The sequence below is a fragment of the Aulostomus chinensis genome, chromosome 3 (genome assembly GCF_037954235.1).
Source record: "Aulostomus chinensis isolate RoL2024-O1b breed Wild chromosome 3, RoL_Achi_v1.0, whole genome shotgun sequence".
In the NCBI taxonomy this organism is placed as follows: domain Eukaryota; kingdom Metazoa; phylum Chordata; class Actinopteri; order Syngnathiformes; family Aulostomidae; genus Aulostomus; species Aulostomus chinensis.
In genome coordinates, this window is record NC_141322.1 from 16,467,010 (window position 1) to 16,480,815 (window position 13,806).

Sequence of the window (13,806 nt, forward strand, 5' to 3'; positions counted from 1 at the left end):
TCATTTTGCCTATTGACTTAAGTGACATTCGTGGCATACTTGTGTCAGTATTTGCCTCAAATAATACAAACAGGCCTACACAATCCAGTTAAAGGACAGGAGGTTTATTGCAGGAATATCCTCCCGTAGTTTCGGGTAGACGTTAAGATCAAAAAATAATATCAGAATGTAAATAAAACGAATATGCCTGCTATAAAATGTGGAGATGTTTGTTCTTCTCCGGCTGCCGTAGTCGGCCGGAGCTGCACCGGTTCAACGCTGGTTAGCTGTGTCTTAGCAAATCACAAAAATGGCGAACTTGGTGTTGGAGTTTAAGGCGTCTGCTGGGGACTCCGACCCACAGACTCGCCCTGTTCTGGTTATCGGACAACAGGCTAACCTGCAGCAACTCAACTGGACCCAAATAAAAGGAAAACTGCAGCCAGTCGTTACTAAAGAGGTAATGTGAATGCTAATGACAGGTGAATGACAGCTAATGTTAGCGTCTTGCTAGGCAAAGGCAACCAGTCAGCTAGCTAAACACCAGTATTTTAGCAGTGCCCCATCCATCCGGTTGGTTAGCTCAGTTGACTTTGCTCCACCACTAATGCTTCGTGGTTTAAATGGGCAGTTTAGGGTTGGTATTATAATTGTCAGGTTTGCTTGGAGGAAAGTAAAATAGAACGACAATAATCAAAAATACATTATTTTGTTGATTAAGTTGTTCCATTTTATTCAATAAACCCTGGTGGAAAAAAAAAAAAAAACACTTTTCTATTAATGACCAACCAGCAAAAAATAGTAATTGCCTACAAGGTTTTACAGCTGGTTGACTGCAGAGATTAAAGTCTGATTCCCGGGTTGAAGAGTTTTTCCTTCCCAGATTATAGGAGAAACGTGCGGTCTAATTCGCTCACCCTCACGGTGATTTACGGAAGTGTTAGCAGCCATGTGCGGTAGTTAGATATACAGTCAGTTGATATTTAGAAGGAGACTTGAGAGAGAGCCCGAGTTCAAGGAAAGGTTGTCATTCATAGAACATCTGAGCCTTGTCTGCCAATGATTACCTAACCCTAACATGATTAGTGCTTTATTACTTACAGTCCAGACCTATTTTACTTTGTATATGGGTCCTTAAAAGCTGGAGTACCATATAAAGTCCTTTATGGATTACAATCTCTACCAGTCTTTGACATTGTTCAAGATGAGTTATGAGCATGTCAAAAAAGGCTCTTATACTTCTCCTGCACACAGTAACTTCAAAATTCTTGCACATCATAAAGTATTATAAATAGTGTGCTAAATCCATTCATTTCTATTGCATATCCTGTAAAGGGTTGTGTGTGTGGGTGGGGGTGCTGGAGCCTATCCCAGCAGCCTTCAGGTGAGAGGCAGGGTTCACCCTGGACAGGTCACCAGTCCATCTCAGGACCAACACATAGAGACAGACAACCATTCACACTCACAGTCACACCTACAGTCAATTTAGAGTATCAATCAGCCTCGTCCTCTCTTGATGTCTTTGGACTGTGGGAGGAAGCTGGAGTACCAGAGAGAACCCACACAGGAACAGGGAGAACATGGAGACTCCACACAGAAAGATCCTGTGATGGAGCCGGGACTTGAACCCAGAACCTTCTGGCTGTGAGGCGACAGTGTTAACCACTACACCACTGTGCCGCCCTGTGCTAAATCATTAACTCATAAAGTAGTGAAGAAAACAAATCCTGCAGAATGAATGTCTAAATGAATGCAATGTTCCTTTTTTGTCTCCTAACAGGAGGTCATCTAAAGCAGCTATATGATGACTCTACAGGAACCCTAAACCATCGCTTCTGTCCCTCTGTCTTCTGTATGTTAGATCTGGCAGGCGGCTCTCGGTGCTCTGAATCCAAACCCCACAGACAGTTGCCCTCTCTACCTCAACCATGCTGCTGTGGCTACCTTGCCGTCGCGGGTCAGCAGGCACAACAGCCCATCCTCTGCCCACTTTGTCTCCCGGCTGGTCCGTTCCTGTCTGCCTGTGGGGAACAACCGCTGCATTGTGGTGGGTGACCTCATCAGCAACCCCCCCATTCTTGCGCCTCTTATCTGGAGGACTAAATCTGGGTTAGAACCTCATGTGGCTGATTTCGGTGTTTTTTCTCCAGATGGTGTGTGAGCGTTCAGATGTGTTTGCTTCCTGCTGTGCCATTGCCAGGGCATTCCCCATCTTCTCTCGCCGCTCCACAACCTCACGCCGGGCCGAGAAGAAGCAAGTCACTGTGGAGTTTGTGATTGTTGGGCAAGACAGCAGCCCTCCGGATGCTGCAGAGCTTGAGGTACTCCAATGTGTTTCTTATCTGCCCCCCCCCCCCCCTTCACACACACACACAATTTACTCCCTGTATTCAACTATAACTGACAGCTATTCTTCTGCTTAGTGTCTGACCAACGCTGCTGAGGGAGTGCGACTGGCAGCTCGCATTGTGGACACGCCATGCAATGAGATGAATACAGATCATTTCTTAGATGTGAGTGAAAAATATTCATTTGTTTGAATTGCCACAGTAATGTGTCTGTATATAATTATTTCCCGACAGACTCTTGATACAGAAATCAACGTCTGTTTCAGGAAATCAAGGCCGTGGGAACTGAACTTGGAATCACACCTGTGATCATTCGTGGAGAGGAACTTAAACAAAGAGGTTTTGGAGGTACGATGTTTGTCTGTGGTCAGCTCCATGTGTCCTAATCATCTGCCCGAAAGGTCGTCAATGTCTGCACATTTTTCTTAGCATTTATTCATTTTTTTATTGTTGCTGTTGGTAAAAATGTTGTTTACTTGGACTAAACATTTTCACACAATTTCACAATGTGTTCGTCCTTGTCTGTTCTGCTGTGATTTGACAGGATTGCACAAATGAGACTAAGATAGTGGAGTTGCTCATTTTATTTCTTAACGGACAACTTTATATTCCTTTGCTTAATAAATGTGGACAAAATGTCATTTGGGAGTATTCTTAATCATCGACACATTTAATGACCATGAGAAGTTCAACGTATTTGCATCCGTCCACTCTGTGATCCAAACTCACTTTAGTTTCGCGCGTCTCTCTAAAAGTAGTCTGGTATTTGAGTGATGAAAGTGTCTACAATTTCATGCTTCCAGGTATTTACGGAGTGGGTAAGGCGGCAGAGCATCCTCCAGCTTTAGCAGTCTTGAGCCACACACCAGAGGGTGCAACCCAAACCATCGCATGGGTGGGGAAGGGCATCGTGTATGACACCGGAGGACTCAGCATCAAGGGGAAGGTGCAGCTCCTTATCACCATGTCAACACCAACACGCTAATTAAATCTTCTCTGTAATCACAATCCTTAATGACCTTGATAATCTCATTCATACCATAGTCACTAACCGATAACATGCCATATAAACCGTCAAATTAAAATATGCTTGTTCTGTTTAATACATATATTTAAATGGAGGTAGTCGCTGTCTTTGGAAAACCTGTACTTATAATTTCAAGGCAACATCAAGCTGAACAGGATGGGATTCTAAAGGCTCTAATGAGAGGTTGAAATCGTGACAGTTTTGACAAGACAGGAAAAAGGCTCTTGATATCTTGAACCTACTTAACTGTCAAGAACAGAGAAAATCTCATCCTGCCACACGGGAGTGTGTCTTCTCAGGTTATTTTACTCTTCAAAAGCTTTCAGTTCCCGGCTGTAACTCGGAGTCTTTGTGTCATTTTCTGTCATTTCATCCAAAACGTACAAATGCAGGCAACCATTCATGTGGTGCACTGTCCCATTCATCCTCACGTTCTGTCCAGTCACAGGGAGATTTGACATGCATACATAGAGCAACAGATAGTAAATCCTTAATCAGATTAGCTTCATAGAATACACCGCAGTTTGGCTCTTTGTCATGGTTATCAAGCACTGTTATTTATTATTCATCTGCCATGCACTCTGGACCTAATGCCATCTGACTTTCTAAAAACTGTTCTTCCCTCAGTGGAAGCTGATTTACAGCAAATAGCAAACAATTCACTGTCATCAAGTGTCTTTCCAGAGATGCTAAAAAGAGCTGCTGTGAAACCGATTCTAAACAAGAGAAACCAAGTTGCCTTCATTCTGAATAATTACAGACCACTCTCAAACCTCCCTTTTCTAGCCAAGATCATCGAGAAAGTTGTTTTTAATCAGCCTAATGACTTTCTGGGCAGGGTAGGCCTGCTGGACAAATTTCAATCAGGTTTCTGACCTCACCACAGCACTGAAACGGCCCTGGTTAAGGTGTTAAACGACATAAGACTGAATACAGACTCTGGCCGTGTATCTATTTTGGTTTTGTTAGATCTTAGTGCTGCGTTTGACTCTGGTGATCATGGAATCCTGCTGCACGGGTTAGAAAACTGGGTTGGACTCTCAGGAATGGTCCTCAAGTGGTTCAGATCTTACTTACAGTAGAAGACAGGATGTATCTTGTTACAATCGGCATCTGTGAATCTGAAGAACCGGCAGTGACAAGTGGCGTCCCCCAGGGTCCATATTAGGCCCCCTTCTGTTCAATTTGTACATGTTGCCTTTGAGTCAGATTAGAAAGCAGTTCAATATTGACTACCACAGCTATGCTGACGACACACAGCTTTATGTATCTGTGTCGCCAGGGGAATTAAGTTCAGCTGAGTCACTGTATAAGTGTTTGGAGCAAATTAAAAATTGGATGAGCCACAATTTCCTTCAACTTCACCAGGATAAAACAGAGATTATTCTTTTTGGAAATAAAGAAAAAAGGACCACCATCGCAGAGCATCTTGAGACACGGGCTCTGAATACAACAAACCAAGTCCGTGACCTTGGTGTTGTAATAGACTCATATCTGCCCTTTGACAGCCACATCAAAGGAGTCACCAAAACTGCTCTTTATCACCTCAAAAACGTAATGGAATTAAATGTTTTATCACCCAAAAACACCAAGAGATGCGTTTATATCCAGCAGATTGGACTGTTGTAATGGTCTGCGAGCAGACCTTCCTAAAAAGAGCATTAAGCAGCTACAGTTGATCCAAAATGCTGCTGCTAGGGTTCTAACTCGTACCAAAAGAACAGAACACATCACACCAGTTTTGAAGACTTTACACTGGCCTCCAGTGAGCCGGACAATAGACTTCAAAGCATTACTGTTAGTATACAAATCACTAAAGGGGTTAGCTCCCCATTACCTACAGTATGTGACATGTCGATCTTAGATCTGTACTCAGGACAACTGGTGCTTAGCAGAGTGAGAAAAAAACACGGAGAAGCTGCATTTAGTTACGATGCTGCAAATACGAGGAACAAGCTACCAGTGGAGGTAAAACTTGCACCAAGCGTGGATATCTTCAAAACCAGGCTGAAAACTTTCCTCTTCTCAGGTGCCTATTCATAGTCTGCACTGACTTTCTCTCTTTTCTTTTCTCTTCATTTGATTTTACGCTAATGTCTTTCTTTTTCCTTCCTGTATTTTGATCTATTCGTGTAAAGCACATTGAATTGCCCTGTGTATGAAATGCGCTATACAAATAAATTTGCCTTGCCTTGCCTTAATGCTGTGGGATCCAGAAATAGTTGATGTACCTCGTGGTTTCATCTTAAATATGACGTCATGGCCCGTCAGTTGGTTGCTCAAGCCAACATGCCCATTGAGTTCCTGCTCTTCATGACACGGCGCACAGTTTGACCAAGTATTTTGGATTCCTGTTCATTTGACAACTTCCACTCTGTTAGATAAGCCTCAGTTACCATGTAGCACTTCTATGGTAACAGACGCAAACACAAATGCGGAGCTCTCATTCTTTATTTATTTATTTCCTTTTGTCCTAGACCACAATGCCAGGCATGAAGCGAGACTGTGGTGGAGCTGCTGCCATCTTGGGAGCTTATAGAGCCACCATCAAACAGGTGAGTGAACCTGCTAGATAGTAACGTCAGTTTTATTTTCACGGTCTCTGCATTTTTACTGTTGTTTTTGTGTGCGTGTGTGTGTGTTGGTTTTTTTTAGAGGTATAGTACGTGTTTTTATGGGTAGCAGACTGGATGATACGACTGCACTGGGATGAAATCCAAACATCCTGGCGTTGATATTGATGTATAAACAAAATCTGCATGTCAATGGTTCAGGAAGCATGACCTGCTCCTCTCTGTTTCAGGGCTTCAAGGATAATCTTCATGCAGTGTTTTGCCTGGCAGAGAACGCAGTGGGACCCACCGCCACGCGGCCTGATGATATCCACTCTCTCTACTCTGGAAAGTCAGTCTCTTTAAATCTCCCTGAAGTTTCATTTGGTGTTGAAAGATCTTACATCTGCTAATTTGATGCGTCTAATCTGTCGAGGCAGGGTGTCCACACGTGTAAAGGAGCTAAACGGGAGTGAACATTAGAGGTGTGTGTGTGTGTTTAAGGACAGTGGAGATCAACAACACGGATGCGGAGGGCAGGCTGGTGCTGGCTGATGGAGTGGTGTACGCCAGCAAAGACCTGTCCGCTGATATTATTCTGGATATGGCCACTCTGACCGGGGCGCAGGTGGGTGATCAGGAGATCATACACATACAGTAAATATGGCCTGGCCACTGAAACCAACCATGCCTACACATATCTTGTTGTCCAGGGGATCTCCACAGGGAAGTACCATGCAGCTGTGATGACCAACAGTGAGCAGTGGGAGGCTGCGTGTGTGCGCGCTGGTCGCAGCAGCGGAGATCTCACCCACCCGCTGGTCTACTGCCCCGAGCTGCACTTCAGTGAGTTCACCTCTGCCATGGCTGACATGAAGAACTCTGTGGCTGTAAGTGACAAACTCCAGGTTCCTCTAAAGTGCTGACAGAAATAGAGCTAATAGATCAAATCTGTTTGTTAGTTTCGTGTTTCAGCGTTTTTATTCATTGAGCTGAACTGTGTGTCACTCTCGTGTCATGGCAGGACCGTGAGAACGCCCAGAGCTCCTGCGCCGGACTCTTTATCGGCTCCCACTTGGGCTTCGATTGGCCCGGGGTCTGGGTCCATGTGGACATTGCCTCTCCAGTTCACTCTGTGAGTGGTTTCAACTCTTACTGATGGACAGAAAACATCAGCAGAAAACAGCAACACAACAACAAACTTGATGAGATGATACAAAGTCAAATTCAACAACATGAATTACATGACATAAGGGGGGGGGGGGGGGGGGGGTAAGGTGCAGTACCACAACAAAGTGACAATCTCTTTTAGGGCAATTATAAAAGTTACTGATCCCAGTTCACTCCTTAATTATTTGGTGTATCATTAACCACATCAGCTGTTCGCTCCATAACAAGAAGATCTAAAAGCTCAGAAGCCATCAAGAAACCTCATCGTCCATCTTATCAAAATCCTTCTTTTAGCAACCAAAAAGGAGGTGTGTTATATTCTTTTTTACCTCCACTGTGCAGGCCAAAGCCTGGACAGTAGTAGAGTTTTATATTCGTTGTGCACAAGACTCTCAAAGTGTGGGCAAAAATACTTACGATAGGAACAGACACACTCCTTCCAGCTAGGAAACCCCCTGATGACATGCATGTTTTGACCCTATAGTTTGACTGGACTTAATTAGAAATCAGAGGGCAAGTGAAAGGTACAACAGTGGAATCTGACTCTCGTTCTTGCCTCCACAGGGCGAGCGTGCCACAGGCTTCGGTGTGGCGTTGCTCATGGCTCTGTTCGGTCAGGCGTCAGATGACTCCCTGCTCAACCAAGTGTCCCCTCTGAGTGCGGGAGCCAACGTGTCGGACGAGCAGATGGAGCGCGACTGCAAGAGGAGACGACTTGTGTAGAACAGTTGACTCTGCTCCGCTGCCTCCACACAACCTTAACTGTCGAATCACTCGTCCAGCCGAGGCGTCTAATCTGTGATTCGACCTTCTGTGTTTTGACTGAATTTGTCTTCACTGAATAAAAGGCATATAATGCATTTATGAGTTGATATGATCAGTAAATCGGATGTGTGGTCAGACTATGATGATAAGAAGAAGAAAAAAGATTCTCACTTGTCCCTCACTTGCCTCACAGTCGCCTCCTTAGCATCTACCATCAAATCAAAGTGGTTTATCTTCAATTCAGGTTGATTTTTGAATTTTGTTGCAGCAGCAGTTTTTCATAATCCCCTTTTTTTTAAACAATTAATGACAGCTTCAGGTTTGTGATGTTTTTAGATGTAAAATTATACTGGATCAGTAGGATGTTTTGGTAACCACTGCACCTTGTCTTCATCCTGCGATCGCCGGACCAAACTGAAGGAGTCGTCACAGAGTTTCACAAATTGTCAGATAAAGCTGTGTTTTGTCAGAATCACATACAGGATATTTAAGATGAGCAAGTGTTTGAACAGATTTCCACCCTTGTGACAATCCTTCAATAAAGGCGGTGACATCTGGCATGTATGCGTATGTGTTGTGTGTGAGGCAAGATTCCTGGAAGTTCTGATGTGCGTTTCTCAGAAATGACAAGTTCACTCTTGCAAAAGCTGGACTGATAACTATTCTCAGGAATAAGTTCTCTCTTGCAGTGGTTCGCACTGTCACCTCACAGCAAGAAGGTTCCAGGTTCAAGCCCTGGCTCGACCTCTGGATCTTTCTGTGTGGAGTCTGCATGTTCTCCCTGTTCCTGTGTGGGTTCTCTCTGGTACTCCAGCTTCCTCCCACAGTCCAAAGACATCAAGAGGGGACGAGGCTGATTGATACTCTAAATTGACCGTAGGTGTGACAGTGAGTGTGAATGGTTGTCTGTCTCTATGTGTTGGTCCTGTGATGGACTGGTGACCTGTCCAGGGTGAAGCCCACCTCTCACCTGACAGCCGCCCCCCCCCCCCCCCCCGCGACCCTTAATCAGGATGGATAGACTTACCTTGAGTATTTTTATAACCACATGACTTGTGACAGCCTGACATGGGAGCAGTGAACCCTAAAGAGTCTCTGCCAGAGTCTTCCACGGTTGCCAGTATGACCAATACAACATTTATTATTTCAATAAATCATATAAATCTGAGAATTAAAACCCTCCCTGGGTGACTTGACAAGAATGTCCTCTCTGCACAACCTAATGTACAAACTGTAATGCTACTAATGAAGGTAACAGAAGGATCATCACACCAATAACAAACATCTGCACTGAAATAAGAACCTGAGAGGAATATCAACTAAATTCACTGAAGCAAAGGTTTTCAAAGTCTTAGCTGGTGGGCCTCTCCTTATCCCTCCTGGCATTACTTAGTTTTATTTCTTGATGCCGTGCAGCGTCATTATTTGATCTGATCCCATAGACTTGTGCTACTGTCTTAGATCATTCAAGAGTACAACAAATACATGAAAACTGCTGTTCTGTATCAGTATATAGCTTTTAGAAAATAGAAAAAAAATAGTAAAACGACCTTATAACTGATAAATCGCCTAAACACATCAGATATATTCAGGCTGTTCTACAAGACATGATTTGATCATTTCACCTCCATTCACTGAGCCCGTCCTAAAACTGGCTGGAGGCCCTTTACAGTAAAATTTTAAGAAACAAATGAAAATAAACAAAACAGAAACGAGGACGCCGTGTTACTGAGGTTATTTCGCAAGTTCTGAAATGATTCATCTCAGAGTTTTAATGTAAAGGTATAATATGCTGCGTTAGGCAAGAGCAGGAAGGCGCGACTCACGCAGAACCCTTCAATTACGATCCAGGGCAAACTACTTCCAAGGAATCCGACTTGCTCACGTGATTTTAGCCTCCACACATCCGTTTATCCACAGCCGCAGCGGTGTACTTATACCGCTTTCCTCCACTTTGTCGGCATTCGAAGCAGCTGTGTGCTCGGTGAACGATGGCCCCGACCGTCCTTGTGGTTGTGTTTTCGCTCGTGTTGTCCGGAGCGTCCGCCGGAGTGTTTTTCAACCCGGACCAGCCTTGTTACGTCCGCTCGCCGAGGAAACAGCCCTTCGGACGACAGTGAGTATGTCACCAACTGCCTGCAGAGATTGCAGCTGATTCCATAGTTGGCTACAGACCAACGTGCAAATAGCCGGTGTAGCACAAGTACAGACGAGTGAACTTAAACCGGACATTCAGGCGCGATGACGGTGCAAGAGAAGACAATCAAACCTGAGAAGTTGCTAAGTCACAATCTTTTTTTAAAAAAAAGTTTTATTTCCACTAAATCACGAGGTTTATTGAATCACAATGAGGAAGTCACATCTCTGTCAGTCAGCTCTGAGATTAATAAATAACACTTGAACACACACACACACACACACACACTTTCAGGCGGGTCCACACAAGTTTTATCTCAACAATGTTTGGCCTGCATTCCCTGTAGAGAGTATTTTAATTCAGCGTTTCGCAATGTATTTATTCAGCCAATGCATTGATCGTTTTCTGGAAGTTAAATCTCCCACCGCTGTATAAAAAAAACAACAAAAAAATAACTCAACTAAATACGTCATTATGTGGGAGAAATTCAATATGAACTACTTCCTTTGCAGCTTCTGGTTTTGAAAAAAACAAAACAAAACATTGGTTCCAAAAACTGTTGTGTAAATTTTGATTTTAATCCGTTAGTAAATTAAATAAAATCCTCCCCGTGCATATTTGCTGATACTTCCAATTTTAGAGCTGTTTGGCTTGTCATTACATCATTGTTGTTGTCAAGGTGACGTCATGAGGCTCCAGCAGACCTCATGTCTCCTCTTATTAAAAGAGCAAGAAATGGATTTACACATGTGAAGTTTCAATGTATTCCACATATACAAAATATCTGAAATGAACTAATCTCAGTTTATCCTTTGGCAATGTTGACATAGTGGATTATAGTTCAGAATAATTCTTAAAATGTCTAGTAATAATCTGAGAGTGTAAACTTCCCGTCAGGTTATCAAAGTTTGTCTTGAACGGTCACTAAACGCATATTTGTGGAGGGAAAGGAGCAGTTTGATAACCTTTTCAACTGGAACTCATTCACAGGACTTCACCTCGTCCTCATGAATACCTGAACGTGTCTGATCTGCCTCAGTCGTGGGACTGGAGGAACATCGACGGCATCAACTTCGTCAGCACCACCCGAAACCAGCACATCCCTCAGTACTGCGGCTCCTGCTGGGCCCACGGCAGCACCAGCGCCATGGCAGGTAGGAGTCAGTCCAGCTGACACATTGGGACGCACTGGGGTTCTGCTGCAACGCAGAGGTGTGATAATCGCATTTCCTCTTTCCGAAAAATTTTCAATGGCATTTCTTTTTTATACTGTTTGAGCAGATCGTATCAACGTACAGCGTAAAGGGGCGTGGCCATCTGCTTACCTCTCCGTCCAGCATGTGATAGACTGCGCTGATGCGGGCACTTGCCATGGCGGGGATCACACCGGGGTTTGGGATTACGCTAACAAACATGGAATCCCAGATGAAACCTGCAACAACTACCAGGCTAAAGACCAGGGTAAGTGTCAGTTGAGAGGATGGAACTGCGACCACCACAGGCTCTCTGCTCATAGTCCGTGTTCCTCTCGATAGCCTGTAAACCTTTCAACGAATGTGGCACCTGCACCAGCTTCTCCTCGTGCAACATTGTGAAAAACTACACCCTGTGGAAGGTTGGGGATTATGGCAGCGTCAACGGGAGGGACGCGATGAAGGCAGAGATCTACGCTAAAGGGCCCATCAGGTTTCGTTCATTTCGATCTATCTATTATATCTGTACAATTGAGAGGAAGTAACCTTGGCGTTTGTCTGCTCCAGCTGTGGGATCATGGCCACAAGCAAGCTTGATGCGTACAGCGGCGGAGTCTACGCTGAATACCAGAAGTCTCCTAGCATCAACCATATTGTGTCGGTGGCAGGATGGGGAGTGGAGGACAACATTGAATACTGGATCGTACGAAACTCCTGGGGGGAGCCATGGGTGAGTCAGTCAGTCGGTGTAGAAGCGAGGTGGGAGTTCTGGCACAACTTCACCACGGATGATAGAAATCCCAGATCCCCTCCACACATGTAATAAAACTTAATCCATTAAAATCCTTAAAATACCAGATATCATTAATATACAAATACGTGTCATTTCCCCTGTCGAAGGCTCTTTCAAGAGCTCACAATTCTGTGTCTTGAGGACACGACCATGTTTTCTCCCCCTGCGTCACTTCCACGATGCAGGAAGAACCAGCCGTGTATAACAAACCGCAGATGAGGTACACTGTTGTGTGCTGGTGTATCGCTTAAACTGCTGGACACAAGACTGCTTCTCTATAAAGTTCCTTCTCACTGTTTGTGAAATGTAGGCTTCGCAAATCAAACTTTCACTTCAGATCAGATGTTGTGTGAGGACAGAGAACACACAGCCTTCCTTGGTCAAACTCTGTACATCCATTATTCTGCACAGTGAAGCTCAAACATTTCACCGTGGGAAAAGGAAGAAAAACACGTTTTTGGAGTGGAGAGGGCTGAAAGCAACAGATAATTAGTGGCTTTTATGGGGATTTCCTATTTTTTCTTATTTTTCTGATCCTTTTTAATATTCATGATGAGGTCATTTTAAAGGTCACTGCTAGTTAGTATGATTTAAAGGTGCACTTTGCTATTTTAACAACACGCTTGCTCCTCATACTCCAAACCAACGGGGGCAGCATATCTCCAGAAAGATTAAATTTCCTCTCTCAAGACAGAAATGCCGACGAAACAGGCATAAATTTGGTGTCTTACTTTACACTTTGACAACTTTACAAGCTCTTACGTGACGTTCAAGTGTCTGAGTCTTAATCATGACTAAGATGGAATGTAAGGTAAGCAAGCCGGTCACTGCGGCTTTAACCTGGATATGATTGATTACACTGTTGTAGATTTTCTAACGCAAAAAAAAAGGACAGAATGCTTAAGTTCACATTTCAGAAACTTCACGTGCTTGGATATGCGTCCTCTGATGAATCGTCCGTCATGTCTCTGTTGTCTCCAGGGTGAGAGGGGCTGGGTCAGGATCGTGACAAGCGCCTACAAGGGAGGAAGCGGAAGCTCGTACAATTTGGCTCTGGAGGAGGACTGCATGTACGGAGACCCGATAGTTGCCAAATCCTACCTTTAGACCAGTACCGGTAGCGCAAGAGGTCCACTGGACATTAAAACCTTCTCCTTTCAGGCAAAGGAAAAGTGTTTGTTCTTACACGGTCTAAATGCAAAGGGCATAAATTCCAATTTGTCTTTGTCTGGATGATTTGTTTCAAATTTTAGTGCCACGTTCTTAAAAATGTCTCTGACCTGCACCAATCAATGCAAGTGTTTTCATGTTTGCCTCTCTGAATCAGTTCAGCGTTGAAATGCAGCAGCTTGACATGTGATGGTCTTTTATTTCTTTTGGATGACATCATTAAGAGGACTTATATCTTCTTTTTTTACATGTTGAAAAGCGAGCTAACCAAACCAAAGAACTGATTTTCACTGTGTTGCTGAATGCTGGATATCTTCAGTGCATTGCGGAGATGTTGCGCTGCTCCTCGCTACAGTTTTTATACACAACTAGCGTGCCTTTTTAAATATGCACTTGCAATAAAATTGATTCATGAAGTTTGGGGGAAAAGTTTTTCTTGTCAAAAACGCATTTTATGTCCTTAGCGTAGGCCAGCCAGTGTTCACTGATGACACACTGCCAAGCTTCAGCATCAGGAGGTCTCTTAAAGGGATAGTTCACCCAAAATGAAAACTGATAGGTCAGGTTAAGGTTTGGGGGTTTTTTTTGTTGTCACAAAACTGCCATAAGTTTTGCTTTTTCATGGGAAAAATTGTTGACAATTTCTGGCAAACAGTTTGAAAGTGAATTCAG

The 13,806-nt window shown here is 43.9% G+C and overlaps 2 protein-coding genes across 2 annotated transcripts; both read left to right on the forward strand.

Moving 5' to 3' along the window:
* The first annotated feature begins 231 nt into the window (after window positions 1-231).
* Window positions 232-8,394, forward strand: npepl1 (aminopeptidase like 1). Its single transcript, XM_086199003.1, has 12 exons — window positions 232-439; window positions 1,841-2,026; window positions 2,130-2,300; window positions 2,403-2,492; window positions 2,594-2,675; window positions 3,131-3,273; window positions 5,832-5,909; window positions 6,158-6,258; window positions 6,411-6,534; window positions 6,620-6,796; window positions 6,931-7,041; window positions 7,641-8,394. Exons 1-12 carry the CDS (start codon window positions 290-292, stop codon window positions 7,797-7,799), a joined length of 1,572 nt encoding a protein of 523 aa, XP_086055129.1. The 5' UTR covers window positions 232-289; the 3' UTR covers window positions 7,800-8,394.
* A 1,276-nt stretch (window positions 8,395-9,670) lies between these two features.
* On the forward strand, window positions 9,671-13,550 carry ctsz (cathepsin Z). The gene is made up of 6 exons (XM_086199006.1): window positions 9,671-9,957; window positions 10,969-11,132; window positions 11,260-11,439; window positions 11,514-11,664; window positions 11,739-11,901; window positions 12,946-13,550. Exons 1-6 carry the CDS (start codon window positions 9,833-9,835, stop codon window positions 13,069-13,071), a joined length of 909 nt encoding a protein of 302 aa, XP_086055132.1. The 5' UTR covers window positions 9,671-9,832; the 3' UTR covers window positions 13,072-13,550.
* Window positions 13,551-13,806: the final 256 nt, after the last annotated feature.

Bases quoted from the DNA above. Each gene is read 5' to 3' on its own strand.
- ctsz (XM_086199006.1), top strand. From the start codon at position 9,833: ATGGCCCCGACCGTCCTTGTGGTTGTGTTTTCGCTCGTGTTGTCCGGA. The intron at 9,958-10,968 runs GTGAGTATGTCA...ACTCATTCACAG, and splicing joins AAACAGCCCTTCGGACGACA to GACTTCACCTCGTCCTCATG. The intron at 11,133-11,259 runs GTAGGAGTCAGT...CTGTTTGAGCAG, and splicing joins CAGCACCAGCGCCATGGCAG to ATCGTATCAACGTACAGCGT.
- npepl1 (XM_086199003.1), top strand. From the start codon at position 290: ATGGCGAACTTGGTGTTGGAGTTTAAGGCGTCTGCTGGGGACTCCGAC. The intron at 2,027-2,129 runs GTGGGTGACCTC...TTTTTTCTCCAG, and splicing joins GGAACAACCGCTGCATTGTG to ATGGTGTGTGAGCGTTCAGA. The intron at 2,676-3,130 runs GTACGATGTTTG...TCATGCTTCCAG, and splicing joins TAAACAAAGAGGTTTTGGAG to GTATTTACGGAGTGGGTAAG.